This window comes from Musa acuminata, chromosome BXJ3-7, assembly GCF_036884655.1.
Source record: "Musa acuminata AAA Group cultivar baxijiao chromosome BXJ3-7, Cavendish_Baxijiao_AAA, whole genome shotgun sequence".
NCBI lineage: Eukaryota > Viridiplantae > Streptophyta > Magnoliopsida > Zingiberales > Musaceae > Musa > Musa acuminata.
Window position 1 is genome coordinate 3,049,708 of NC_088355.1, and position 25,534 is coordinate 3,075,241.

The 25,534-nt window shown below is 40.1% G+C and overlaps 4 protein-coding genes across 7 annotated transcripts; 1 reads left to right on the forward strand and 3 right to left on the reverse strand.

Annotated features, from left to right (window-relative positions):
• Window positions 1-2,203: 2,203 nt before the first annotated feature.
• LOC135643129 (basic leucine zipper 19-like) lies at window positions 2,204-5,353 on the forward strand. The gene is made up of 2 exons (XM_065159740.1): window positions 2,204-3,702; window positions 5,108-5,353. The coding sequence occupies exons 1-2, from the start codon at window positions 2,907-2,909 to the stop codon at window positions 5,131-5,133; spliced, it is 822 nt and encodes a 273-aa protein (XP_065015812.1). The 5' UTR covers window positions 2,204-2,906; the 3' UTR covers window positions 5,134-5,353.
• A 336-nt stretch (window positions 5,354-5,689) lies between these two features.
• LOC103990704 (cell number regulator 13) lies at window positions 5,690-13,754 on the reverse strand. 2 transcript variants are annotated; one of them, XM_009409941.3, is made up of 7 exons: window positions 12,723-13,754; window positions 11,115-11,518; window positions 9,425-9,534; window positions 8,077-8,148; window positions 7,760-7,866; window positions 6,645-6,738; window positions 5,690-6,021 (listed from the first exon to the last, which is right to left on the reverse strand). In XM_009409941.3, exons 1-7 carry the CDS (start codon window positions 13,128-13,130, stop codon window positions 5,969-5,971), a joined length of 1,248 nt encoding a protein of 415 aa, XP_009408216.2. In that variant the 5' UTR covers window positions 13,131-13,754; the 3' UTR covers window positions 5,690-5,968. The 2 variants fall into 2 exon arrangements, with proteins under 2 accessions (XP_009408216.2, XP_009408218.2); XM_009409943.3 differs by having other exon boundaries at window positions 5,849-6,115.
• Window positions 13,755-16,756: 3,002 nt separating this feature from the next.
• LOC135643091 (la-related protein 1C-like) lies at window positions 16,757-21,526 on the reverse strand. 3 transcript variants are annotated; one of them, XM_065159658.1, is made up of 7 exons: window positions 20,931-21,526; window positions 20,243-20,711; window positions 19,989-20,160; window positions 19,817-19,907; window positions 17,390-17,473; window positions 17,052-17,142; window positions 16,757-16,949 (listed from the first exon to the last, which is right to left on the reverse strand). In XM_065159658.1, the coding sequence occupies exons 1-7, from the start codon at window positions 21,348-21,350 to the stop codon at window positions 16,909-16,911; spliced, it is 1,368 nt and encodes a 455-aa protein (XP_065015730.1). In that variant the 5' UTR covers window positions 21,351-21,526; the 3' UTR covers window positions 16,757-16,908. The 3 variants fall into 3 exon arrangements, with proteins under 3 accessions (XP_065015730.1, XP_065015728.1, XP_065015729.1); XM_065159656.1 differs by having other exon boundaries at window positions 16,757-17,142; XM_065159657.1 differs by having other exon boundaries at window positions 16,757-17,142; window positions 19,989-20,157; window positions 20,931-21,485.
• Window positions 21,527-23,190: 1,664 nt separating this feature from the next.
• Window positions 23,191-25,229, reverse strand: LOC135643039 (monooxygenase 2-like). Its single transcript, XM_065159561.1, has 6 exons — window positions 25,098-25,229; window positions 24,877-25,023; window positions 24,412-24,480; window positions 24,170-24,338; window positions 23,876-24,104; window positions 23,191-23,776 (listed from the first exon to the last, which is right to left on the reverse strand). Exons 1-6 carry the CDS (start codon window positions 25,169-25,171, stop codon window positions 23,241-23,243), a joined length of 1,224 nt encoding a protein of 407 aa, XP_065015633.1. The 5' UTR covers window positions 25,172-25,229; the 3' UTR covers window positions 23,191-23,240.
• Between the last annotated feature and the right edge of the window lie 305 nt (window positions 25,230-25,534).

The window sequence follows — 25,534 nt, forward strand, 5'->3', positions numbered from 1 at the left end:
AAATTTCATTATGAGAAAAGATATTCCAACTTACCATGAGAATATTTTATGCTAGATTCGACTTATCGACGCATCAGGTCTCTGTTTCCCTTCCTCCTTTCTCGTCTTGTGATTTGTATCGACTTATCGAGCGTGCACATCAATGTTGCATTGATCTTCTGAGTCTGTTTTGAGTTGCAGACATGGTTTTTGTATCTCAATTTGATCACTTGAAAAAGCTTGTTGACGAAGTGCATTTGGCTGGTAATTCATGTTTTGAAACAGTGTGATGGCTTCTTGATTGCATTGTCTGAGTCCTGCATAATTTGCTTGTTTGTTGCTGCCATTGGAGCAATTCTTAGGTCCTTTACGACATGCCATATGTTAATGTTTCTCGTAGCTCAATCTTTGTGATCTTTCTTCTGGGATTACTTAGCGCTAATGCAGCTATAAAAAATTCCTGATAATTTTGTCCATCCCTTCTTCAATCAGAGGGGTAAGCTTTGGTGCAATGGTAAGATTATTCTTTTATGATTTGGATTAGTATAGTCAATTTTGATCATTGCCTGATTTTTTAGTAGGTAGTGTCTTCCGAGTTTATTAAGATCGAGGAAGCTTACTAGTAGTGTCGTTGGAGTTTTATCGAACACACCCTACCACCCAACTAGTGGTAGGGTGTGTTCGATAAAACTCCTTCGATACTACTAAGTCGGGATTGATTCGGAAAAAAAAAATTTCATTATGAGAAAAGATATTCCAACTTACCATGAGAATATTTTATGCTAGATTCGACTTATCGACGCATCAGGTCTCTGTTTCCCTTCCTCCTTTCTCGTCTTGTGATTTGTATCGACTTATCGAGCGTGCACATCAATGTTGCATTGATCTTCTGAGTCTGTTTTGAGTTGCAGACATGGTTTTTGTATCTCAATTTGATCACTTGAAAAAGCTTGTTGACGAAGTGCATTTGGCTGGTAATTCATGTTTTGAAACAGTGTGATGGCTTCTTGATTGCATTGTCTGAGTCCTGCATAATTTGCTTGTTTGTTGCTGCCATTGGAGCAATTCTTAGGTCCTTTACGACATGCCATATGTTAATGTTTCTCGTAGCTCAATCTTTGTGATCTTTCTTCTGGGATTACTTAGCGCTAATGCAGCTATAAAAAATTCCTGATAATTTTGTCCATCCCTTCTTCAATCAGAGGGGTAAGCTTTGGTGCAATGGTAAGATTATTCTTTTATGATTTGGATTAGTATAGTCATTTTTGATCATTGCCTGATTTTTTAGTAGGTAGTGTCTTCCGAGTTTATTAAGATCGAGGAAGCTTACTAGTAGTGTCGTTGGAGTTTTATCGAACACACCCTACCACCCAACTAGTGGTAGGGTGTGTTCGATAAAACTCCTTCGATACTACTAAGTCGGGATTGATTCGGAAAAAAAAAATTTCATTATGAGAAAAGATATTCCAACTTACCATGAGAATATTTTATGCTAGATTCGATTTTGATTTGAGATCTTGATGATCATAAGCACTTATTCGAAGTCCACATGTCCTTGTAGGATTGATTTAAAATATTTGATGATGATGATGATGATGTATGTTGTCTATCAAGAATGATATAAATTTCTATCTATCATATTTAATTATTAGATATTACTCACCAGAAATATGAGGCTAAGGATTGAGGATCTTACGTCATAACTAAGAAACCGAGTAGGAGAAATAACCCGACACCCAATGTCGTCATCCTATCGTTCATATGGACACACGATGTTGCCAAATGGCATCATTAATTTGACCCCAACTGAGTCACAAACAATATGATTGGTAGCTTAATGTGTCATCCAAGTAGCATCAAGTGACGCTGACATGCATCATCACTAGAAGTTGCATTCATCATCTCCATACGCTATGTTGACATCCACACGAAATGTGCATGTCATATACGCATCATCACATGGAAGCCACACAAAAGGAGGATTTGATGTCCATATAATAATGAATTTAAAGTTAATATGCTTCACTTTAAATTATTATTTGCAATTAATAAAAAAGATTAAGATATGGATATTTGTTGACCATGGAAGCAGTCAAGGGTGGGCCAAGGATCTCGAAATCTCTCCATCCGACGCTCTAGATTGATCTTGGCGCACCATTGGACGGCTCAGATGGTTCGAATCTGTCGTTAAAGACCACGATGTCTGTCTCTCGGCATCGTTCTGCTCTGAGTTCTCCATCCAATCCGCGTCCTCTGCTTCCCTTCCGCGCTCTCGCCCTCCCTCCCTCCCTCCCTCGTTCTTCCATGTGATTCCGCCGATAGGTTTCCCTTTTCCGACGATCTCTATCGCCATTATCTTATCTTGGTTTCTAACCTTCTGATGGTGTCTTTGGTACGATAGAGCCTTGGGGGGGGGGCTTTTTCGGCGAGAAGCCTCTTGATTGGAATCCTCTCGCGGTTTTACTGGCTATGGAAATTGAATCGTCTCATCGACGGCGTGAGCAAAATCCCGACTTGTGAAGTACTCCGCTCGTTCTTAAAGATTGCTCGAGTTTGAGTCGTGCTCCAGGTCTGGAATTTTTCGTGATCGGTTTAGCCATTTCTCATCTTTCACCGGATTGGAACCCTAAATTCGTGAGCTCTGCTAGAATTTTGTCTGATCTTGGTCGTTCTTAAAGATTTCTTCTGTGCCTCATCTGAGTCGTGAGTCGTGCTCGAGGTCTAGAATACTTGGTGATTGATTTGGCCATTTGTCATCTCTCATCGGATTGCACCCCTAAATTCGACAACTTTGCTGAAGTTTGTCATCATCTTTTGTTGGAATCTTCATCAATCGTGTCCAGAATCTGATATTTCTTGGTGCCACGACAGCTTGTAAGCCGCCCACACCCCATCTCAGGCTCTGTCTGCTTCCTTCACCTGTGATTATGGACGATGGGGAGCCCGATTTGTCTAATCCTGAGGTCTTCTCTACCCCGGGCGCTGGTGAGGATCTTCCTAGCAGCTGCTCAATGGATAGCTTCTTCGACAAAATATTAAATGACGGGCATACGTGCACCCATACTCACACCTGCAACCCTCCCGGGCCCAACCTCTCGCACACGCATACCTGTTTCCATGTCCACACCAAAATTCTCTCGTCTCCCCCAGATGAGACTGCTGAGTCGGTGGAGAAGAGCGATTCTTCGAAGAAAAGGCCTTGTAATAATCGAGAAGCCGTTCGGAAGTATAGGGAGAAGAAGAAGGCCCATGCAGCATCCCTGGAGGAGGAGGCAGCTCACCTGAGAGCAATCAACCAACAACTGTTTAAAAGACTTCAGAACCAAGCTGCCCTTGAAGCTGAGATTGCAAGGCTTAAATGCTTGCTTGTGGATCTGAGGGGGAGGATTGAGGGAGAGATTGGGCCTTTTCCTTATCACAAGCCAGTGAAAGGGAGTGGAGATTTTGTTTCTAACGTGACACAGGGGAACATGCTGGCTGGTGCTCAGGTTCTAAATCCATGTAATTTCCATTGTGATGATCAGGTTAACTGGTTCTATCCAGGGATGCACGGAAAGGATGTGGGAGAAACTGGTGTATTTGATGATCAGGGTCTTGGAGTCTGTGAGATTGGGAACATGCAGTGCATGGGGAGTTCAACTTCTGGATCTCAGGACTTTGCGAGCTGCAAAAGCAAGACTGCAAAACCTGTTGACTGCTCATCTAATGCCACAAGATTAGAAGGTTTGATTTTTGTTTTTGGGTTAAATATATGTTCTACAAAATTTCATTTGTTCATCTGCTCTTCAGTTGTTTTTCTCTTATTTTTTGTGAGCAAGAACTGAAATTTAGTTGCCATATCTTTTGCTTAGTTTAGCATTCAAATTGTAATTCATGAAGCTAATTATACTTGTTTCTGTAGGAAGATCCAGTTGTAAAATATATCATATCAATTTCGTGGTTCATTGTTAACAATCATGAATTTGTCAATTGGATCACTGTATGTATGGGCTTTATAATGTAGCCCTTCATTTCTAGGTCGGTCAGGTTTGGTTTGGCTTGCCAGATTCATGTTGGACCTTGTCATTTTGGTGCTTTTGGTTATATCCTGGAAATCATTTTGCTAGATGTTACTTCTGTTACATGAGTTGGCAGTATACTATTCATGGTTATTATAGTTTTAAGAAGTTACTTATTGCAATAATAAGCACAAAACTTAATGTGATGTATCAGTTTTGGACTCTAATTTAAATCTGGATGGTGCTATTTCTAGAATTGTTTGGAATTAATTTTCTTGAAATTTCATTGATCTCTGGAGTTTTGAGTCCATTCTTTATATTGAAGAAGCATTATATGCTGCTGCAGCCGAAATGATATAAATCAAATAATTCTAGTTATTTTGTGGCTAGTCTTAAAAAAACAATTTGTAAAGAGTAATCTGATTACCAAATCTTTAGAATTGGACTGATTCTACTTTATATGCTCATGATGATCAAACTTGACATGAGCTCTCTTTCCACTCAATTTTATAGCTATAGATTAAGCAGAGATCTAGTTATTTCACTTGTTCTATCATAAAAAATCAAAGAATGGATGGAGGTATATGGGAGGACTACTAATTCAAATATCAAATAAGATATCGTTATAGCTAATGGTGTCTAAGTCTTAACAAAGGTGTACTGTGAAAAAGATTCCATGTTTCTGACCCAAAATAGTTGGGATTTGGCAACAACTGTCATTTTTGTGTTTCTGGTTTTCATTACCAATTTTCATATCTCTAGAACCATATATTTTCATTTAAAGTTGGAAACACATTGACCTTAAGATGGCTATCTGAGTTTGATGTCACACCACAAATTTCTTATATTTATTCTTAGCTAAACTTAATTTGCAATATTCAGTAATATCTAAATATCTCACCAACTTTTGTTTATGGGTGTGAGGTGCACAAAATTCATGTTGAATTATTGTTCATTTCAAGCTATAGAAGATATTGTTTCACTTACAGAAAGTTATAGTCTTTTTACTCTGCTGTACTTGTCCATCTTCTACCCTCCCCACCCCTTCTCAAGATTTTTGTTTGGTGATTTGCTTTCTTCCTTTGATTATATATGCATCATCTTATTAGTCCTTGTTTTGGTTTGTTTAGGAGCTCGCGCACCCGAGGACTCTTGATCTGTGTTTCAAAGTCATGATCATAGAGGCAATGCTTCATTTGATATCCAATGGTTGCTCAAGTCATGAAGAACAGTGGTTCCAAGAAAACCTTTTGGTCTTGCTTCTAAATGGTACCTGTATACTATGAAATTGACTCAAATAGAAGTTATCTTTGTTGATCCTGAAACTTGCTTGCTTTGTTAGTCAATTCATTTTACGGTGAATTTTATTGCTTGAATTGTTTTTAGGCTAATATACAATGCATATTCAAGCAAATGAAACCATTTAGTTGCTGAGACATGCATATTGAATATCACTGCACCTGCTTCATCAACTTCTATCCTCTGCAGTAAAGACCATCAGGCATACCATTTTCTAATGATTGTAATCTCTTCTTAAACTTTTGATTCTTCTACTGATAACCTGATAGAGTGAGTTATAGCTGCAATGTGGACAGTGCAGGATGTGCCATATCTGTACACAGCAATATATTCCCTAGAAAAGCTCAATCTGATGTCAAGTTATGCACACGACAACAATTGTTGACTCCACAAATGCTCAAGAACACAAAACATGCACTGTTAATCACACTTTAACTTCACAGATTTATAGTGTAAGTGTAGCAAGCACCAAAGTTTTACAATACAATCACCACTAACCTTATATCTGGAGGAAGGAGAACATCTACATACTTTACATCAGCCATAGACATTCTCAATTTGATAGGTCCAACACTAGACAACTGTTGCATAGGGCAAACATCCATAAACTTCAAGCTACTTGTGTCCCCTTGCTACCTTTGCTACAGAGAGCAATTAGATACATAGATTACATAAATCATCTCCAAGTTGGCCTAGGCTTCCATGTACTGTGAAGCTGGTGGGCTTGTCTTTGTCTTCCAAGGTTCTGCAAAATGTGGCATAAGGCATCAACTTTAGCTAGTCCAGAATAGTATCCATGTCGATACAACTTTCAATTTATGATCCTCTTAGTTGATGATCTGAATCCAACCAGTATCAGCATGATATGTCAATAAAAACATTGGATGAATCAGTAAAGCAACAAGTCAAACATCATATTTAATTTTTTTTTTAAACGAAATATAATTATATGATATGAAAATTATAAACTATAAGGACACTCTTATAAAAAAAAAAATATATATATATATATATAATATAATAAAACAGAGTGATAAGGGTGCAACAGACATGATTGAGAGGATGAAGTAACAAAAGAATGTGTTAAAATTTTATTCTCTTTCATTAAAAGGACTTAAATACCCTTAAAAATTTTAAACATCTTTGATGATAAATAAAGAACTGGGAGTATTGAAGAAGACTTGGATAAATATATAAAGATATTATTGAAGAAAAAAACTTAGCATCAAAGGGAAAGAGTGGAGCTGATTTGAGATGATTCAGTTTTGGAAATCTTATCCTTAGGAGACAAACTAATACCAAAAGCAACATCTATATAGCAGATTAAAAGGTGAAAGGATACATCAAGGTGTAACAACAATGGAATACCTTTAACACCACGAATCTCCACTTCTCGCCATTCTTGAACAAGGGCACAGCAACAGCACAATAGATGCGACAAGAAATCATCGCAAAGCCCCCCCTAGCAGACAAAAAAACAATCTATCAGCAAACTCCAAAAGGAAAGCTTGGGATGAACAGACTTCCCTGACAGTTCTGCTATGAACAGAGATCACCTAATTATAAAAACTGATTAGTATAATAAATACATCATTTACTTGAGTAAAGTTATGTAGCACTATGAAGTTTGCTACTGTCTCGTGCTGTAATAGTGACAGCACTAATCATGTCAATTGCATTGAAGGTATCCCAATACCTTAGTCAAATATACACGTCGTGCGCTTTTCATCTAGCTTCTATTGGTGCAATGAGTTATTTCTGGAAGGTCCACATCATTTAACCCATTTAAATGAATTTTTTTACTCTTAAAACAAGTGTCGCTTCCTGCATACCTATTATTAAAAATGATGAATTCATACAAATACTACTAAGCTCGTAACTAAAAACCATATAAATAACTTATATTATGTGTAAAACAATTCTTTACTAAAATTTAAAGACAATTTTTATAGTTGCAACAAGATTATGTGAAAATTGATCCACCAATGAAATATGAAACTATCCTAGGTCACTAAATATGGAAACAAAACCCTTGAGAACTCAACCACGATAATAAATTGATCATAAGAAGGCTGTTTGTGTAACTATGAGATCTTTTGCGGTTAGAAAGATGTGTCTAATTAAAATTTATTACTTCTCTTCCTTTTTGACCATTTACAGCTTGACATATGAAAGTATTTGATTGTTTTTAGTTACCTTTTTTTGGATATTTACCCATGTCACGACAATAAACAATAAAATAAATTGTTAGAACACTTGCTTGCTCGAGTTAAGCTACAAGAAACTACAAAAAGAAGTAACTAATAGTGAAACTCACAAAGAAGAAGCCTATAAAGTCCCTTTTATGATATTTATGTACATCCAAAGGTAATAATGCATAGAAAAGAGAATATGTGAAATACTTGGTCTTGGAAGTTCAAGAATTATTAAAAGTCACCAAATTAACTATAAGTACAAGGCAGACATAAGAACGACCAAGTTACCGTAATGTCAAACATTTTCCGTAGCTTCCTTCTGATGCAGCAGGTGTAACAACAGCATGACAGTATTAATGAATATGCCATCAAGTCATTACATGCTTCCGCTGAAGCTGTAGGAAGAGAAACAAAGCATCTTTACTTGATTGTGATCTATTTCTTAAAAAGCTTGTACCAAATTATGTGCAGAAACATGCAGTTAGAATTTCTTAGCTAATGCACCATAATTTATGAGAACCTCTTTGGAAATCGTAATCATCATATCATAGATCACGAAGGAAAGGATTAGAAAAAAAAAGTAACTGTGGAATAAAATCACGTACTGACTGGTCTGTTTTTTGCTACAGTAGCAATCTGTGAAAATGTTCCACAAGGATAAAAGAAAGTTTTCATACCTGCAAAACATGGATAAACCAATGTAAGATTCAAATGATACATGGGGAAGAAATAGAAGCAATTGATTATATTAGCAAAATGTAAGTCATTGGATCTTGTAAATTTGACTGAAGAGTACACCATAATTATGAAACAACATTATTCATGATTAAAATAATAAATAACATATAAAGTAGGTGGTTGTAAATTTCAAAATAAAAGATAGAATAATGGATAATAGGAAACTTCAGTTTGTAGAAAAAGTTGACTTCCTATACAAAGCATTGATATTGTCCATCTCCACATTAGGCACTCCATGTTCCAAGCATCCGGCACATAATATCATATTAGAGGTGAGTGATCCAAAAATAATTGTTTCCATCAAGGGTGGTGACGGGAACCACATCAAGAACTAAAATTTTCCGAGACAGAGAAAGACTAACTTTCGGTACATCTTCTTTTAATCCTTCTCTTTTACTCTTGCCTATTTATTGGGTATTGGAAAGACAAACCAAGATATTGATGCAATATTGTCATATTTTGTGTCTTAACCACCCCAAAACTTTTGTCTCTACTGCTTAGATCGGCTGCATCTTCTTCTTTTACCTCTTTGCAATGTTATATAAATTGGTAAACCCATTATGTGGATTGATCACGTGATATAAGTCCATCTTATCGCTGTTAACAGTAATTATTCAGTTTTCAAGTGAACAAGGCACATTTAAAATTTGTTGCTCCCCGATACTCTGCTCAAACATAAAACTGTACTCTATGAATAGACTCTTACTACGATGTGCAAAACAGATAACTATATCAAAAAAGGAGAGGCTATGCAGAAAGAATGAACACATGGATGTGAATGATATATAAAGCAACATTAAGAATCAATTTACTAAAAAGATAGTCAGAACATGACAAAATTAAAAAATTTACCCTATAAAAGATAAAGATACTACTAACATTCTTTTCTGATGAGCTTTGTTATATACTTGCATTCAATATTCATCTCAACAGTATATCATACCACACTTCAAGGAAATAGCAACCAAACCGAAACATGAGTAGAAAGCTCATTATATCTTGCAATCTGAACTAAACAGTATTTGGTTCATAAGATTTCCCTAAGAAACACAGAGAGCAACAACCATAGAAACCAAGTCAAACTCCACCAATATTCATTTGAAGATATAAATGTGCTTAGTAAACTATAGTAAATAAGATAAAATTCTACATACACATTATTTATAAAAAACACAATAATAATAAAAGTGAAGCTATTCATAAAGATTGACATACATAACGAAGGCTCTGAACAACATCCAAGTAAATCCGAATGCCATTCCTCATGTCCGTGATGTTCTCTGTGCAAACTCATATCATGACCCAATGAATCTGATGATGTGGTTCTGCACAATGTTCAGAGTCAGTATAGATTCTGAATTTCACATATACTGTGTGAAAAATCATAAATTATAAAGTTATATTTGCAGTAGTCACATTAAAAATGTCTAACAAGTACCGTAATGTTTTCGTGTCCTATATTTGTTCCAGTAGGATCAGTTAATTATGAGAAGGACATAGCTCTTCTTTGTTGCTAATATATTTATCGTCAGGATACCATAACGTTTTAAATATAAAGGCCATCAGAAGATGGAAACTTCCAAGTTTCAGACAAACATTTCATATGCATTACAAAGTTTTCAGTCTTAGTAGATATTTAAGAGCATGAAAGATTTGGAATTATAATTCATAGGGATATGATGCAAAACCAGGATTTGATCCTCAGGATCTTGCCACAAACAGTTAAGATCTTCACTAGCTAAGGGCAAAGAATGCATGAAAGCATATATGATTTATAGGCATGAAGGGAGGGGAAAAAAGCATTAAAACATGGTTTCTTGATTTTGCATAAATCAGACTGTTGAGAAATAACTTATTCGAATTGGCACGTCAGAGATTAATTATGGCAAATGCAACACCAAGAGTTAGAAACTGAAGAACTGAAACTTAGTGGGAGCCTAGTGCACAAGGCCCCCACTAAGCTGGTATTCGGGAAGGGTCAATGCATGCAATCTTACCCTTTCATATAAAGAGGTTTTTTCATATTTGAAGAACTTAAACTAGAGTTGTGAAAGATTAAGTTGATCACTGAGAACAAAATGGCCAAAGAAGTGTTTTCCCTTCAAATGTTCCAAATGAGGATTCACGATTCCAAATCAGCTTTGATGAGGATGTTAAGCCCTATGTGAAAAACATAATAATGCCCCGATTTAGTCCCACAATGAGTGCAGAGGAAAATTGAATCGGTTTATAGGACTAGATGAGATTCATACTATTAACTTGAGTTCAAATATTTTGGGCCAATTGTTCGAGTCTATCAGGTTAATATATCAGTTATTCCTTCGAATAAGACTGTGATGACTCTAGACTAGGTTTTTCTCCAGTGATTAGCTAGAGGAAAAGGATGTCAAGTAAGTTTGACAATGATGATGTCCTCTATAATTTTTGACAAAGAGCGGATTGGTCCCTTCAAATGACTCACCAGCTTCCGCAGAAAGATGTAAAGGAATAGCTTGAAAACAATGGAAGGAATCAGGGGACATGATTGTTAGAATGGGAGTAGAGAAGAAAAACCATACTGCAACATGGCCACTTTTGGACAACTTAACTAGGAACTAGCAACAAATGAGTGAACTAGCAACATGACTGCTTTCGGACAACAGAAGGAACCAACAATATGGAGAACTAGACAAGCAGATCAGACAAGCATACAAAGTAGACTAAGATGGAAAATTCAATCCTTAAATTTAGCACTGTGAACAATAGTCATATTGATAAGGAAAGGCAAAAAGGTTTAGCAATAGGTACCATCATAAAATTAGATAAACAGACAATACAGATAAGCAGGAAGATTACAATTTAAAGGTAAGACAAGAATTAGCAAACATTAGAATTTCTATCAACATATGAAGAAATGAAGACCAACCTAAAAGTTGCTTTTGTATCTTGTTCATGACTGTTCTTGCCAAAGGTTTTCTCCTTGTAATTGTTCTCATCAGAATAGTTCAGCTCTACTTTGTTTGGACTTTTGAGCTGTGTGCTTCTTTCTTCTATAGTGCTAGCCACATTTTGTGTCACTCCAATTAAATGCTGGATCATTTCACATTGACCAATATCGTATGACCTCTGGAGTTCCATTTGGAGTTTTTCTCTTTCTTTCTTAAGGGCTTCATCAAATGGCACATTTGGATAAGAACAAGATAGAGAGTTCTTGAGCACTGTGGCATGATTTGTAGATGCATCACGATCCAAAATGGCATCTTGCACCTTTCTGTCTTCTTCATCCAGAGTATATTCGCGTTCATCCCTTTCGATGGAGTCTATTCTCTCCTAATGTACAAACAAATAAATATTTGAATGAGAAACAAAAATGATACAACATAATTAAATCCAACCACTACATGATGAGGCTTCAATGATATTGCCATGTTAAAATTTTGGACTTTCGTGCACAAAACACACAACATTTCACCCAAATTCCCAAAATATACTTTTAGCAAGTCAACATCTAACAACACCTCTGCAATCTTATTCAAAGTAACACCCTGAACATTCCTCATTTAAAACTTCAAAGCAGGTTGGGAAAATAAATCAAACTTGATTTTTCAACTAAAATGCAGCTAACCGTGAGGAAATTAATACCCTATTAACTAGACATTCTAAACCTTTCGATTCTGACAAATCACTAGATTTATTTCTATATATCTATGTATTTCTCTCATTTTCTCAAATCTCTCCCATCTTTAAACCACATTAGTCTAACTCAGCTTTTTAGAGCACAATCATGTTGGACCATGACAGTGACATGTTTCCAACTCAGCCTCCTAAATCTCCATCAAGAAAATTATGGAAGAAATCAAAAAGCCAGTCAACCGAAGAGTAGATCATGCAAGTATCATCATTTCTACAAAACTAAACTTAAAGCACTTAGCTAAGCTACTATTGTGAAGTCTCGGAACTGATACCACAAGTACTTAACTAGGAGTTGTGATAATATGCAGCCAAATCCAAAAGCGTAACAACAGCCACAATTATCATTAGACTCTTAATTCAGTAGAGTTGTTAAGAAGATTAAAATTTAAGACTTCAAAACCACTGTATTTAATACTTCTGAGACAGCCATGAACAGTTTGATCTCCCAAACAAATTACTACAATAATGGTGGGATCATTTTTTTTTTGCTGATGGCAGTCATCCCAGATAATTTCTCTTTGGACATGTCAAAGTATGATACCAAATCAAATATCCAAATAGAGAACATGATATCAAATCAAGTAGAGGTAAACAAATAGAATTAATCGAGGACACAACAACAACAACAACAACACCATAAGTCCCTAGTATTTGGGGTCGGCTACGTAGATCTTTTGCCGTCGTTGAGATATCTAAAAAGTCATATCGATAATTGAAATATGCACTGCAATCTACAAGCTCAAGAAAACCTTTTTCTTTTGAATCAACAAACAGGACAATCCATCAGCAAAATTGTAAAGGCTTCTGAACTATAAAGATTCAAGAAAACCATAAGCCTTACCCTGACCCGAGCATTATCCACGAGAGTGATGAGCGGCACGATTCGAAGATATCGATCGATCTCATTCTGAGCCCTTCTGAACTGGTAGACGATGTTCCACCCCATTGCCAGAAGGTACAAGTAGCTCCTGTTCTGGCAGCTGTCCACGAGAATGTAGGACCTCCGGAGAGCATCCTCGAGCTGCTCGAGAGGCTCCCGGGTCTCGGGGTACTTCTTGAGCTCCGAGATCTTGAGCTGCTCCAGGAGATTGCCGATCAGCTTCAGGTGCTGCGCGAACTGCCGACAGTTCTTCCTGTGCATCCGCGCGGTGGTCGCCGCCTGCACGATCAGCCCGATAAGGCGGACGGCGTCGAGGCCCGCCAGTTGGGCCACCGTCGCGAGCTCTCCCAACTGCTCCCAGCTCGCCATTGTGGCACCGACTCGTAAGGAAGGACAACAACCTAAATGCCGGACGAAATGGGCACTGAAGGAGAGGAAGGGAAAGCTAAGCGACGCAGCCGCACATGGCGACAGCCGAGGACGCCACCCGTCTGCCAACAGAATGCCAAAAGCTTCCGCAGAGAGGAGGCGTCACTCGAGAGTTTGTGCTACAGAAAACGACGACAACAACTGCACTAAAATCTCTGCCAAATTTCTCCTTTTTCCGTCAGATGTTTCCCGTCCAGAGAAGGATTTACCCCAAAAGGAGATATCTTTAACCTCTTCTTTCAAGAAACCACGATTAAGTTCACCAAGAAGAAAACTTTCCAGAGTTCCCCGGATCTATCTTCGAATCGTGAAAGGAAATTTTGCAGAAGACCCACGAATTCGAAGAAAGGAGAAGAGCTCGCAGCATTCCAGTGGCGGTTTCCCCAGCCGCATTTCTACCGGAAAGGATGATAGCAGACCACAGAAAAAGGGAAAATATATAGATCTAAGCAGCTGTTGGGCGAACCATCATGGATCGATCGCGGCGCAAGCACCACGCCGCGAAAGATCAAATCTTTCCCGTAGCGTGCTTCTTTTCAAGGGTTCCTTCCTCTCTCTCTCTCTCTCTCTCTCTCTCTCTCTCGCTGTCTCTTTTCCTTTTCTTTTTAAGTGGAGTGGTGTTAAGCTGCCATTAGAAGAGAGAGAGAGAGAGAGAGAGAGAGAGAGAGAGGGGACGGGGGTGGGGAGCATCATCGAGGTGGGTGAGGCGCAGCAGGCATAGCTTAGAGCGAGAGATCGATCGGTCGGCTGTAACCTGTGGGCGAAAATAGCGAGCTTTCTCTTTCCCCTCCTTTGGAGCGACGCGGCACGAGCGCTCGTCGTCTACTGCATCTTCTTTCTACGGGTCTCCTCCTCCTATCTTCATCCCTCTCTGCCTCATCGCATCAGTGGCAGAGCACTTAATTCCTCCGACATCTCCTCATAAAACTCCTCCAAATTTTCTCTCCCTCAGAAAAAAAGAAGAAGAAGAAGAAGAAGAAGAAAAGACACGCACAATGAATTAAGAAAGAAAAGCTTTCTTTTTGTTGGTATAAAATCTTAATCCTTCGCCACATCAAGTCGAGAAAGAGTTGACATCGCACACTCTCCGGTCTCGCATGCAAGCGAAGGAAGTAAGCAACAAAAGGAGGCACATCAATTACGGACCACAAGGCGTGTATGTTCTGCCGGTAGCACGTGAAAGCCACCACATGCTGCCAAATGCATGTTTCGCTTTGACTTCATGGAGTCATACTGCTCATGCCAGAATCTTGCAGTCCAACAAAAATCCTACCTATTTTGACTGCATTATATCTAATTAAATTCATCTCTCTCTCTCTCTCTCTCTCTCTCTCTCTCTCTAAAATATATCAGATGAGATTTTTAATATTTAATTGTAAATAAATTTTTTTTGATATATTATGGCTAAATTAATGTTTAAATATAAAAATATTAATTGAGACTTCGAATCCTTAATTTTTAGTAAGAGAGTTTGATACACCATAAGCATATCAATATTTAAGGTATAAAAATATCATCATCGTATTAATGTTTAACATTTTGATAATCAAATCTTATTATTTTCGATGATTGAATTTAGTAGAATTCTTAAGTAGGATTGTAAAATAAATGTAAAAAGACCTCACTTAAGACTTGATTTGAGATACTTTTCTAATTTGAATGATTGATTTGAACTTCCAATCTTAGTTCATTTATGAAAAACTTTTGCATCTTTTATGAAATCATTTTAATGCTTAAGTTTAAAGTCATGAGAGAAATATTTTTGCTAGTTTACTCAAAAAAAATATCCATAAACACAATTTAGGTGAAACAATGTGAGTGAGTGAATATATCATTAGCAGTAAAATAATGTCCCACTACCTTTTTTTGTGAGGCACTCATCCACATGAGGAGCATGGAAAGTGACACCACAACAGAAACTGCAGGCCTAGTATTGTGTGTTCACTCACTCCCTCTACTGTTCTTGCAGCATCAATCAGAGATCACACAGACAAAGCCTTTTCCAACATAAAATACATGAAATTTAGAGAGAGAGAGAGAGATAGTACAGATAGGGAGCTGAGTGGGTAATGCAGAACACATAGTATTTTAAGCTGCCCAACATGATGTAGCATTCCCCTGGCTTATCTTCTTGCTGCCATCCCTTAGAAAGACTGGATCTTTGGCAATGAAGGTATACCTAATTGAGTCCTACTTCCACAAGAGAGTGGTGCAACCAACAACCCACTCACTGTTCATGGAAGACAGGTCACAGCCCACTGCCATGGTGGAGAGGATTGTTAGCTACTCTATCTCCTTTAGCTTTTGGCTTTCTTTCCATGTACTTTTTTATGTGGCTCAGACACTGTGATTGTTTGGCTCAATCATCTGCTTGGAATCTTTTCAAGGTTCATGTGCAGTAGTAGTGCCATAGCAGCAAAGCTTAATGGCTTACAAAAAGTTAGAGTTGACCATCTTTTGAGTCCTCCTTAGGTATCTTTCATTTCTTTCCACCCTATCTTCCAAATAATTACTGTAAGGGGTCAAATTGAGGTTGGTGGTATGAGATGGATGACAAGAACTAACTTAGTTTCAAACACACCAAGGTGGCTTCTTCTTTAAGCCAATGTGGAGAAATGCATGAGAAAACTCCAAAGGATGATTCCTCGGTTTAATCTCGAGTCAGCTTTCACCTTGCAATAAAAAGTTCATATTTGATTTGAGCTTTTGTTCTTGGAAGAAGATTCTTCGCATCTTGAGAATCAACAGATGTAGTTATTAAGTGCTAAAAGATCTGATAAGAACTGTCTTCTCGAAGAGAACCACCTCCTAATCTCACTACTTATGATTTCCTCCTCTTTGATGTCTTAGCTGCAATTTTAAGTTCTTGTGAACCATTTGTGTTGGGCATTTGACACAAATGTCTCTTCCTCATCCACCTGCTGCTATTTCTTCATTTGTTCTACCTGTTCACCATTTGGGACAAAAGCAGTTGGGAAGAATGACGAAAAATTGTGTTTGCTATGTTGTCCAAACATCAAACATAGCAGAAACACACAAAAAAAAAGAAAAGAAAGTCCATCCCAAGGCAACTACTGCATCCATAACATCACCAAAGCCCACATTTTGCTTGATGATGAACTCATGAACAGATGAACTTGTTGCATGTTCAATGACAGGATATGTACACTATATATATATCCTCATACGACTACGATCCATCAGCAAGAACAAAGCAGCACACTTGGTACCCGATGAAGCATCTTTGAAGACTAAAAGAAAGATAAGAAACCAACAAACATAAGATTTCATTAGTTGTTGATGCTGATTACAGAAATCGAAGCAACGGACTCCACGAATCACAACAAAAGCACACTGAATGTATAGTATATACAAAAAGTACAAAACTCTCCCTGTAATGTCAGTAATATATTTATTCGAAACTATCGGAACTGTTTCTGAAGAATCGATTCCTGTTGCAGCAGAAGAATAAAAATTATATAAACAGTGAAAATTTCCACTTCTCCAAATTAGAACCGATGCTGATATCGATTTCTTCACCAAAAAATGGTGGTATGTGACTTAAAAAAAAGGTGGGGGATTCAGAATCAACCCCAAAGACCATGTATACCAGTGAGATATCACCAATCAAGGAAAACCAAACTATACAACTAGATATCAGTAGCAGCTGAACCTAGCTATTCCATTCTGAGTCTGGCTTGGCTGATTCCATCTTCAGTCAGACTCCATCCTGCATCTGGTTGTTGGAACTTCCAGAAGCTGATTTATTACCAAGACACACATTGTCAGTCGGAGTTGTACTGTGTTGGCTAGAAGAACCCTCTAGTCCAAAAGTATGCAAGAGAGCAATGACTGAATCACCATCTGGTGTTGCAGGAGATCGGGGACCAAAAGCGAGATCATATTGATTTTGGTTAGGGACCCAACCATCGCGTCTCCTTATCTTGTCACCCTGCATTTTGCATCAACAAGAGTGGTAGTTAGCACATGACCCACATAAATTTGCACAAATGTAGTATCCATTTCCTTCTCTATTTTTGCAGATATATCCATTATTTGATTAAATTGTTGGACATTGGCACGGATCAAGACTTGGCAAAGGCGCCTACTGAACCATTATTCTATGTTCCTCAAGAAACAGCTCCAGGAATATTTAACACATAAATAAGATGTTAAAACTGAAAATGTTTAAATTGTACCTGTACTTCCACTTCCGTTGAAACTTGCAAAGCAGTCAATATATGTGGTAGGCTGTTTGGTTCATTATTTGTCAACATCTTGACCTGCGTGCAATGAAACATTAACAATTCCTTTGTCATTTAAATACAGAAGATATGAAAAAACCAATAAATATGCTTAAACATATGACAGTTATCCTATAAGATAACTTTGGTAATAAGCAAAATCCAGTTCGAAGCACTAAGATTTGGTAATAAGCTATATAAGATAATTGTTTAATGACTAGAGAAACATGAATGAAAAGACAGGTGAGGCCTCCTGCAGCAGACCTAGACAGGTGGTGGCCGCAACCTCTTTGCGAGTAACAGCACCAGGCTTGGATGAAACTTTTGAAAAAAGTTGGAAAATCAAAATAGAAACAAGCTATGAATGAATATCCAACATGGCTTTTAGATCACAGGAAGTTACTATAAGCACATGGCACAATAATCATAGGCAATTTCATTAAAAAAATAAAATATTCGCATTCACAAAGCATTTTTTCAAACATAAACACAAGAACAATATCACATGTGAAAATGTCGGTATTCTACAACTGATTGCAACCAACAAGACATTATCTCAAATTTGAAAGATCCAGGAGGAATAATCACTCTTGTTATGGCTTTGTCTGAGAAAGCACTAGTCAATTTAATTATTATCTCTTTTATGTGTTCAAAGTTAATATCTGAATTACTAGAGGTGGCAAACCAAAAATAGTTACAATGCAAATCCCTGATGTAAGTAATTTTTTTTAAGAAAATATAGTGCTCATAAGAAACATATTGTAAAAAATTGAAGTTCTTAAGCAGCTACAGTTATCAGCATCCATTAAACCAATTCAGAGAGATACATCACCACACATACATGACTAACCAGCCAGTGGTTTTCTTTCTGTGTCAAATTAACTCACTAGGCTGGGTAATATTCCTTTTTCTTTAACTAACCCTCTAAGTTCTTCTATTATCAATAGTTAAGTACAGCAAAGTAATCACCAACACACCAGGAACAAGTCAATGCATACCATTTCCACATTCCAAAATAAAACTTTTACAGAACCTTCACTTTGCTTAACTTAAGAAGCAAATGAGATATTTGGCCGAAAGATTCAGATAGACGTCTCACAAATATGCAAGGGTAGTGAAGGGAATTGCAAGCATGAACCTATGGACTAGCCAGGCACTGTGATGACAAGGTGACTCCCAACAGAACAAGAACCAATTTTAATTACTAATAAAAAAAATTAATCTAATATGACATTTTAGTACAATTTTTTCTTATAAGATACACATGGTCAGTTTGACATAGATAGGAAATATTTGGAGCCGAGACAAAGAGACAACGAACAACAATTTAATTTGCAAGTAAAAGGAAAACTAGTGTCTGTTTGTCTTTGTGACCTTTGGGCATGAGAAAAATCATTCTGCATATCTTCCAATAAGTTAAAAAAGTTTTATTTTAAGATTTGTTATACAATTTTATTGGATGTTATGGAGAAATATCTTATACTTGGAAAATAATGATCAGCAATGCAAGAGAGGAAATAGCATACAAGTTTCCTAAATAATCATGTAAATACTTCTGATAATCAGATTATCAATGAACTGTCAAACTGAGGCATGCCAAGCATAGCATACCCATGGAAGTACCACACCAATTTGACTAGCTCATATATGCTGGCACAATTTATCCATGATAAATGATAATCCTTGATGATTAGTTCAAGAATTAGAATAAAATGTTATAAGAGCATACATAATAATACAAGTCAAATAATCAGCCATAGGCAATTGCAAATATCTCAATACCTCAAAGCTACTGAAAAGAATAAAAAGAGATACATCAACAGAATGCTTCTCATCCGACTCAACATCCGTATGTGACACCAATAAAAAAGGTACTATGTTTCAGTACTATGCTGATTCCGTAAGAGCAGAAATAAAGGCATCGAACTCCACCAAAAGATCACAAGAAGGAAGAAAGAACAACTATGTTTCAGACATCATTAGAGACACATAAAAATGAAAAGCTTAAGATGATCATAATGCATCATATTACTTAAACAATATTTCCTCTTTTCTGTGTGTCATGTTTAAGCAAGTACATTATTTCAAAAAATTCTACAAGTAAAATGATCTCTCAATTTCATGACCTTTAAGATTCCATCTCACTGAAAGTAAATGAACCTCCTGTTCTTTGACAATAAAGGTCTCAGTTAAAGTTGTGATGAAACAAGTAAAGGAAAATAAAAACAGAAGCCTCAGTTATTTTATTTTCAGGAAACGTGCAACAGAAGTGATGCCAAAGGAAAATTTAGTTCTCCAAAATGACACATCAATGATAGTGCCAAGGTGATAAGCATAAGTTGATGTGAAGAAGCAACCCAAGTAGCTTAAAACAATACTAACCATATTGAAGCCAGCAACCAAGGAGATTGGAACCCCACCTTGAGAATCCATATTATTTCGCAGAAAAGTGTCAGTATTGAGATTGTCATCACTGCAAAAGCAAAATCATTAAAAGATAGGAAATGAATTGCAATTGAAAATGTTAAATTGCCATAAAGAATCTTAATAGTACCTAAAGTAGAATTCTATCTGCTTCATCAACTGGTGATGATCAACGGGAGAAGGAAAAGGAATCGTTGCTTGGTAATCAACAGGCACTGGTTGATGAGGAACAAAAGGCATGTTTATGGGTGTCTGAGGATGCGGAGGTGGCACCGGGAGATAATAAACATAATAAGGAACTTCTGATGGGAAGAACGTGAAGATCATCAAAACCATGAGACACGTATGTCAAAGTTAGAACATAAGAATGTAAGCACAGATTACCAGGGTAGGAGACCATGGGTCTCATGAAAGGAGGCCTATGTGGTGGCATGGGAATATAATAACACATTGGAGGCGGCGGAGGTGGTTGAATCTGTGCCTGCTGCGGAGGCAAAGGCATCCACATGTGTGGATCTCTCCTACTAAAACCTCGAGGGCCGTTCCGATCATAGCCTCCTCGCTCATGATCCCGCCGACTTCCATTGCCTTCGCGGCTGGGGCCGCCACTATTGATTCCCCTTCGCCTGTCATTATAGCTGCCTCCGCGGCGATAGCCGCCACGTTGCGGCCTTGGCATGAACTCGACTCTCCTTTGCTGACCCGGATTCCTATTGTGCCTGTTGGCAATCTCCACCGGAGAGAATTCCTGGCCTCTGCCACCAATTGGAGGCATCCCTGGCAAAATAGGAGTTTGTCCATTTGCTCCACGAACATCATTGGCTGATGGACTGCTGCTAGTGCCGCCACCATCCTACATCGAAACAGGGTTGGTATTAGGTTTCTGGCAAGCAAGAGCATCGTTATTCCGGTAAAACTAGGGTACGCGTCATTGTAATTTAGCCTCAGAAGTGAAGAAACGATCACAATAACGCGCACATAGGATCACTCTACATGCAAATACACGATAAAAAGATGGAAGCGCTGTTTGCGATTCAAGTATATTAGAAATTAAGGCAATACGAGATCACACCGAGGGGGCAGTAGCCGACGATCCATCCGGGAGAGACTCCAACGAGTCCGAATCGGAAGTCTTGGCGGACGGCCTGAGCGCGGACTCAGACACCGCGGCCAAGGAATCCGCCCCCATTACCAGGCCCGTCTCGTTCGCGCCGCTGGGCGCCACGCTCCAAACCGCCTTTTTCCCGCGAGTCCCGGCGGCCGCATTGCCGTCGCCACCGTGGTCGCTGCTCTCCGCCGGCCGGTGGGAGGCGGATGCGGCGGCGGCATCTGAGGGCGGGGCTGCACTCTTCACGGTAGGCGAGGGGCGATCGAGGGGACGGGTCGGCGCCGTCGGAGGAGAGGTTGGAGCGTCGTCCCTGTCGTCGCGGAGGACGTGGGCCGCGGGCGAGCCCACGCCGCCGCCGCCGGAGGAAGGTGACGCGAACAACATGATCGAGAAGGCTTTGCGGTTAGGGTTGAAAGGGCGGGGACGAGCGATCGCGGCGATCAGAGAGACAGAGAGGGAGAGAAGTGCGAAAACTTCGAGGGGTTTAGTGCGAAAAATACCAGCGAGAGAAGAAGCGAAGAAAGGGGTTTAACGGGAGACCGCGGAAACTCCGAGGGGTTTGCTGCAAGAAGATCTCTTTCTTCAGACCCAATGCACTGTGCATGTACTTAAATAGAGACCCGAGAGAGCACAAGAGACCGCCACGTGTCCTTTCTTCTTCCTTGCCGAGACGAAGGGAGACGCGAAGGATAAGCCTCGATTCCGAGGGCTATTATTGGAACATCACATCACATCACATCACATCTTCACATATCTTCACATGAGCAGCCATCTCCACCATCCACGATGGCGATTTCGACGGCTTGGATCAAGCTCGGGTTGAGTTCGCACCACTCTATCCGACACTCATGCGGAGATCACTGCGTTTGCGAGATTTAAAGTCCAGATGGAACTACAAGATTGTTGATGATGCATTCAAAGCTAATAGAAAGGAGAGATACTTTTATTGATAATGTTCCTTATCTTTTAGAGATCAAACTTAATTCTTTTGGCTTTCCATATATAATTCACCCCAACAAACATACAACACATGCACACATTATTTTGGGGTGTACAACTATATATACACACTTATATCCCTTCAAATTAGTAACAAGATTTATCTAAATTGCCTCCATTTGCCCAAGTCACATTTCTTCTCATCCAAGCCACTTGCTCTAAGAAATATTCAAAGGAATGATATCTAGTAAAGTGAAAGATTTAAATATTTAAAGGAATATACGAATATATCTATCCAAAATCTAATTTTTGTAGAGATATATGTATGCAATATTGGAACTTATGCGTCCGAGCCTGACGTCCATAATAAGCTTTTATTTCTGTGGAAATCGTCAACGGTCAACAAAAATGACGTGGGTCGTGACATATGTAGTTGTTTGTGCACAAGGAGACTCGGTCGGGGTACGAGTTTTCAAGGGCTTATTTAAATGTAAGCGACTCGATCCCAACGGTCACTTCCGCCGCCACAATCCACGAAATAATCCACGAGACTCCGTGCCGCAACCGACCTCCCTAAGTCGGTCTCCTGCTTTTTGCCGGTACGATATAATACACGATCGAGGCCGGGAAAACGCACGCGAGGACGATGATGGCGAGCCCTGCACGTTCCGACCACCTCCTGCTGCTCTCCGACGGAGCGCAGGCCGTTGCGCCGCCGCCCAGCGACCTCTTCACTGCCACCGAGCTGGCGGCGGCGCAGCAGCTCGTGCAGCTCAGCGAGAGCAGCGCCGACTCCTCCTCCTGCTCCTCTTCCTCTTCCTCCACGCGATCCCTCAACACGCGGCCGCCACCCGAGGCAATTTTGTTGGAAGCCGAGGAGGATGAGGAGGAGGAGGAGACGGGGCCGTGGCGGAGGACGAAGCGGTACCGTCCGATCGCGGATCTGTACGCCTTGTCGAAGCCTATCAGCCTCTGCGCAGGAGCTGGGAGGGCGAAGAGGTCCAGGAGAGGATGATTCGGTTGCATCCTCGTCGTGTGTTGTCGACAGGAACCGTACGTGACTGTGGATATGTAATCTGCAAAAGGCTCAATAGAGCTTGAAACTGAGGAAGCAACGTAAACATTGAGAGTCTTTTCTTCTTTGCCTTGATGTTGTTGTTGTTGTTGTTGATCTGTTCATGTTGGAGTGAAGGTGTCTTTGACCGGACTCCGAAAGTCAATTCTAATCCGCCTGGATTCAGTTTTGGATTTGACCTTTTTATAATGTCTTTTTCCCAATATAAGGTTTAAGATAAATAAATTAGCCTTTATTCCATAGCAGCAATTGCAGTGACTTCAAAGGTTGCCACATTCAAAGTCAGCTTCACTCAACAGCTTCTTGGCCAGCAAACCAGACAAAACCTCATCTCTCATCATGTTCATGACCCAGTTGCCACCTTCCTGTATGAATCCCACCACGAAAGAGGTAACGACGAGATCAAGATTCCTCCACCGCCTGGCGTTGGCATACTTCCGCAGCGCCGCCTCGATCCGGCGGCGTTCGTCTTCTTCGGAACGCTCTTGGCCGGCACCGATCAGAGCTTGGGCCAAGCACTTGGCCAGGACGACTCCGTCTTCCAAGGCCGCGCAGCCGCCCTCGCCGAGGTCGGGCGTCATGGGATGGAACGCGTCGCCGGTCACACAGACGTTTCCCCTACTGATGTCCCCCCACAGCAAGTTGAGCGGCGACCTGTATCTCAAGGGGGACGACGCGACGCCGCTCAGCTCGCTCCTCTCGATGACGTGTAGAACTTCTTCCGGCAACTTCGCGGTCTTCATCTTGCTGAGCACGAACTCCCTGACCCTTGCAGCATCTTTTCTCATTTCTTTGTCTGCGCAACGAGAGAAAGAAAGAACAAAGAACACGCATAGCATCACCGATCCATAGGACACGAGCACACGGACTTGCAGACAGCAAAGCTTTCACCAACCTTCTCCATCAGAAGTCCAGGTGAAGAACCAGTAAACGCTTTTCTTATCACAGGGCAGCATCCCTGATCGATAGCCAGTTCCGAAGTGCTGCGCGAACTCCGGATTAATGGCATGGCCGTCCGGGAAAGTGGCGATCCCTCTGGCCGCATACCGCCCGGCAAAAGCTGGCACCTTGAGGCCCAGCCACTTTGCTACGACGGAGTTGACCCCATCGCACCCGATCAAGACCTGCAGACGAGGGAGAAGCGTCAGAGACGAAGAGAGAAGGAAGGGACATGAGCAAGCTTCTGCACCTTGGCTCTGAGAGTGGATCCATCCGCTAAGTGAAGGAGCTTTACTGTGCCTGCCTCCTCCACCGAGACCACCTTGGATGAGTACCTGATGGTGCCATGAGGGAGCTCCTGGGCCAGGGCTTCGACCAGTAGGTTCCTCTTCAAGCATCTGACTTCATGCTTCCCGATACTTGGAACCACATCGCAGAGAGTGTAAAGATCAGAACAAGTTCATCAAGAAACACGGAGGAGAAGACGCTTACTGTTTCCCTCGTGCCCTGAGCGATAGCCTTGTGGTGACAGACCCAGAAGATGCAGAGAAAGCAACGAGCCTGCAAGATCGAAACGCCATGTTTCATCAGCATCTGTCAACACATGTCACAGCGAAGACAAAGATCTGTCCTTTCCAGGCTATTGATATTGAGGTTGAGTGCATGCATACGGAATGGTCCCTTTCAGTCTGCCATACAAGCTTTGTGTTGAAATTGTAGTGATTTAGGAAAAATGGATTCCACAAAAAAATCTAGCTAAAAATAAATAAACATTTTAATATTTGATCTCCCAAAAACCAATTTAACAGGAAAAATATATTTGTTTTACTGTTCTTAAAGATTAAAAGATGGATCATTTAATTTAGAAGTGTAATCTAACAATTTGGGACTCTTCTTTACCGCACAAATAAAACTGCGTGTATACGATATTGACGGATAGCCATTGCCATCGCTTACTGTTCAAGCCGGACGTGCTGCTGTCGGAGCGCGTCTCCAACGCCGAGCGCATCCAGCGCTCTCCACGCATTCGTCCATGTGGTGATGGCGAAGCCAGAAGCTCTCAAGCTATCAGATGACTCCAACACCAGACTCCGCAGCCCCGACCTACGGTCCAAGCACAGTACTTCAACCCGTCAGCTCACCAGATCTGTTCGATGCGAGTTCATAGGCTCTTTTACCTGTGGAGGCCCAGCGCCACTGCCAGCCCTGCTATCCCGGCGCCGACGACCACGATGTCCGCCACGCCTTCCATGCTTGCGTCTCACCGCACCGTTCGGACAATGGAGAAGGGAGATTGCGCGTGAGGATGTGGAGCTCAGGTGAAGGCTTATATAAGGGAGATGGATAGGGACGGTGAGGTCATCAGCTGCTGATGTTGCTCAGAGAGAGAGAGTGTGTCTGTGTGTGAACAACGTGGATGGCCAATTGAAGTCGCAGCATTGACGGCAATGTTGGTGACGACACACCGCATAAAGCTGCTGACGAAAGAGCGTAGAATTGTTCGTATGAAAAGAAAACGAGGTTGTTTTGATGAAACGTATCCGTTCATCCAACTCTCAAATGCATGCACTCGAAGATTACTATAGTTATTATAATAGCTGTGAGTAATGTTGTA